The following is a 2663-nucleotide window of genomic DNA, read 5'->3' as shown; positions in this document are numbered from 1 at the left end:
CGACTACTCCATATTATGCATAGTGTCATTTTGTGTACTTTGAGTCGTTTGAAGTGTTGTGGTTGCTGGCCTTTGGCACATGTGTATCTTGCCTTGGGTGAGTGTGTGTGTGTTTGTCTGGTGTTCTGTGGGTGCGTCGAATTGTTTGTTGGGTGTCGCTTTATCTATAAAGCTATCCAAACAAAAGCCTTAACAAAATCCCCCTTCAAGAAAAGCACAAGCCCAAATTCCCAACCACCAAGGAAGACAATCCAAACAGATACGCATGAAATGTAGGATTACAGTACATATGAACAAGGGGATTATTGGTTAAAGGTCTCTGTCGAAGGATTTGGCTACTGTGGTAGCTTGTTGATCTTGCAGTACTTGTAGTCCTTGAACTTCTTGGCCTTGTACTTGGCCGGGCTTTCGTCGGCGACGAGCTGCGGGTGCGGCCCGACGACGTGCTCTGGCGGCGGCTCCACGAACACCGGCCACGACATCCGCGTCTTCTCCCGGCTCACCGTCGTCCGGTGCAGCACGGCCTTGTACCTCCCGTTGCTCATGATCTATCACATTAACCTCCATGTCAAACGGTGAAATAGCTGATGCCACGGCGCAAGTCGATCAAGAGCGTACTACGTTCCAGCTAGCACTTGCCTCGATCTGGTCGCCGATGTGGATGATGAGGGCGCCGGGCACGTAGTTGACGTCGTACCAGCATCCGTCCTTGAACACCTGGAGGCCCTGCACCTCGTCGGGCAGGAGGACGGTGAGCGTGCTCATGTCGGTGTGCGGCGCGAGGCCGAGCGCGAGCTCCGGCTGCGGGCACGGCGGGTAGAAGTTGATCTTCTGGAGGAGCACCACGTCGTCGCCGCCGAACGCCTCCGCCATGGCGCCCTCCTCCAGCCCCAGTTCCGCCGAGAGGCGCCCGAACAGCTCGTGCGTGAGCCGCACCATGTGGCCGCAGTAGGCCTCGTTGGCCTCCCTGTACCCCGCGGGGCTCTCCGGCCAGACGGCGTGGTTCACGGCGGCCGGCGGCGCGACGTTGTGGAAGAGGAAGTCAGCCCAGGCCTTCTTGCCCTCCAGGTCGCCCTTCCGCAGCGTGGAGCCGTAGCCCTCGGTCCTGCCATCGCCCGGGTCCATGGCGTACCGCTGCTTCTCCTCCTGCGGCAGCGCGAAGAACCCGCGGCCCACGCGCTGCAGCTCCGCCACGGCCTCGGCCGGCACGCCGTGGCCGGTGACCTGGAAGATGCCCCACTCCGCCGCGGCCTCCGCCATGCGGCGCCCGGCGTCCGGCGAGGACATGTCGACCACGGGGATCTCCGGCGGCGCGGCCCCGCGGAACGTGGTGGCGCGCGGCTGCTCGTGCTCGGGCCGCACGAACTCGGGCGGGAGCGCGCCCAGCGAGGACGCCAGCGCCTGCACGCTCTGCGCCGCCGCCCGCGCCATCCCCCTCCGCCCTCCCCCGATCGAGCCAGCCGAGTATTTACGCACCTCGATCTCCTCTCGCGCCGGCTTGCGTCAGCCGTGACGGACAGGTCTGGCGAGCACGCGTGGGAGCGGGATGGGACGAGCACTAACGGAAAGGTGCTCCATGGGAGCGCACGCGGTGCGTGCGGGGCGGAGGATCGCAAATTCGCAACCACTTTTGCATGGCGGTTTTAAAGCAGGGAAAAGATTTACGACGGCGACCACTCGGCAACCTCGTCGCTCGTCGCCGTCGGGCACGTGGTGGTGGCGGTGGAACTCGGAACACTGCTTCTTCGATGTCGCCGTCGGGATCTTGGCGGGATCGCAGTTCCGTCCATGTCGATTTGATGAGCTTGTGACGATCAGTGTCAAGCAGCTATCGCCTATAGCAATGTGGCAAGTTTTTCTTTCCCTCTGCGACTGGGCAATAATGGCTAGCGATTCCAGCTCCTCATCGTACGGCTTGGAGTTCGATCGGTCGTACTAACAGCTGGTTGGGTGGATGTCATGGAAGGAGAGCGATGTGCGTGTCTTCAACAACCACCGCGTACTCCCGCCGCGAGGGATGCAGTCGATCGTCTTCCAGAAGATCGGGCAGGGGTTTTACATCTATTATTATATGACTAGCAATAGGTCCGTGCGATTGCAACGGAAAAATATATATCATAATGTCCCATGGCCATGATCACATTTTGCTGCATCACTGAGCTACACTATCACTCTTATGTTCGTCAAATCCTGAACAATTTTTGAAATCATGCACATTTTGTTAAACTCGTGAACATTTTTCAAATTCATGAACACTTGTACAAATTTGAAATAAAATTCTAAAATCAAGAACAATTTTTAAATTCATGAACATTTTATATTATTTATCAGCATTTTTTAAACAAATTTTCTTGACTCTGCGAACACTTCTATAATTGTCGAACACTTTTTTGGAAATTGATGGAACAATTTCTGAATTTCTCGAACATTTTTTCGATTTAACGAACATTTTTTGAAATAAATGATTTTCTTGATTCCGCGAACATTTTATGAATGAATAAACTATTTTGTAAGTCACGAACAATATTTGAATTTTGATCAATTTCATTAACATTTTTTAATACACGAACTTTTTCAAATATCATGAACATTTTTTATTTCCCAAACATTTATTTTCAAATTTCAAACATTTTTTGAATAAACAAACATTTTTTTTAGAAAAT

At 53.5% G+C, this 2663-nt stretch overlaps 1 protein-coding gene across 1 annotated transcript; it reads right to left on the bottom strand.

The window, feature by feature from the left end:
• Positions 1 to 245: 245 nt before the first annotated feature.
• Positions 246 to 1603, bottom strand: LOC123141888 (flavonol synthase/flavanone 3-hydroxylase). Its single transcript, XM_044560957.1, has 2 exons — positions 640 to 1603; positions 246 to 548 (listed from the first exon to the last, which is right to left on the bottom strand). The coding sequence occupies exons 1-2, from the start codon at positions 1429 to 1431 to the stop codon at positions 336 to 338; spliced, it is 1005 nt and encodes a 334-aa protein (XP_044416892.1). The 5' UTR covers positions 1432 to 1603; the 3' UTR covers positions 246 to 335.
• Between the last annotated feature and the right edge of the window lie 1060 nt (positions 1604 to 2663).

The sequence above is a fragment of the Triticum aestivum genome, chromosome 6D (genome assembly GCF_018294505.1).
Source record: "Triticum aestivum cultivar Chinese Spring chromosome 6D, IWGSC CS RefSeq v2.1, whole genome shotgun sequence".
NCBI lineage: Eukaryota > Viridiplantae > Streptophyta > Magnoliopsida > Poales > Poaceae > Triticum > Triticum aestivum.
The sequence above is the reverse complement of the archived record's forward strand: the minus strand, read 5'-3'. Positions and strand labels throughout refer to the sequence as shown.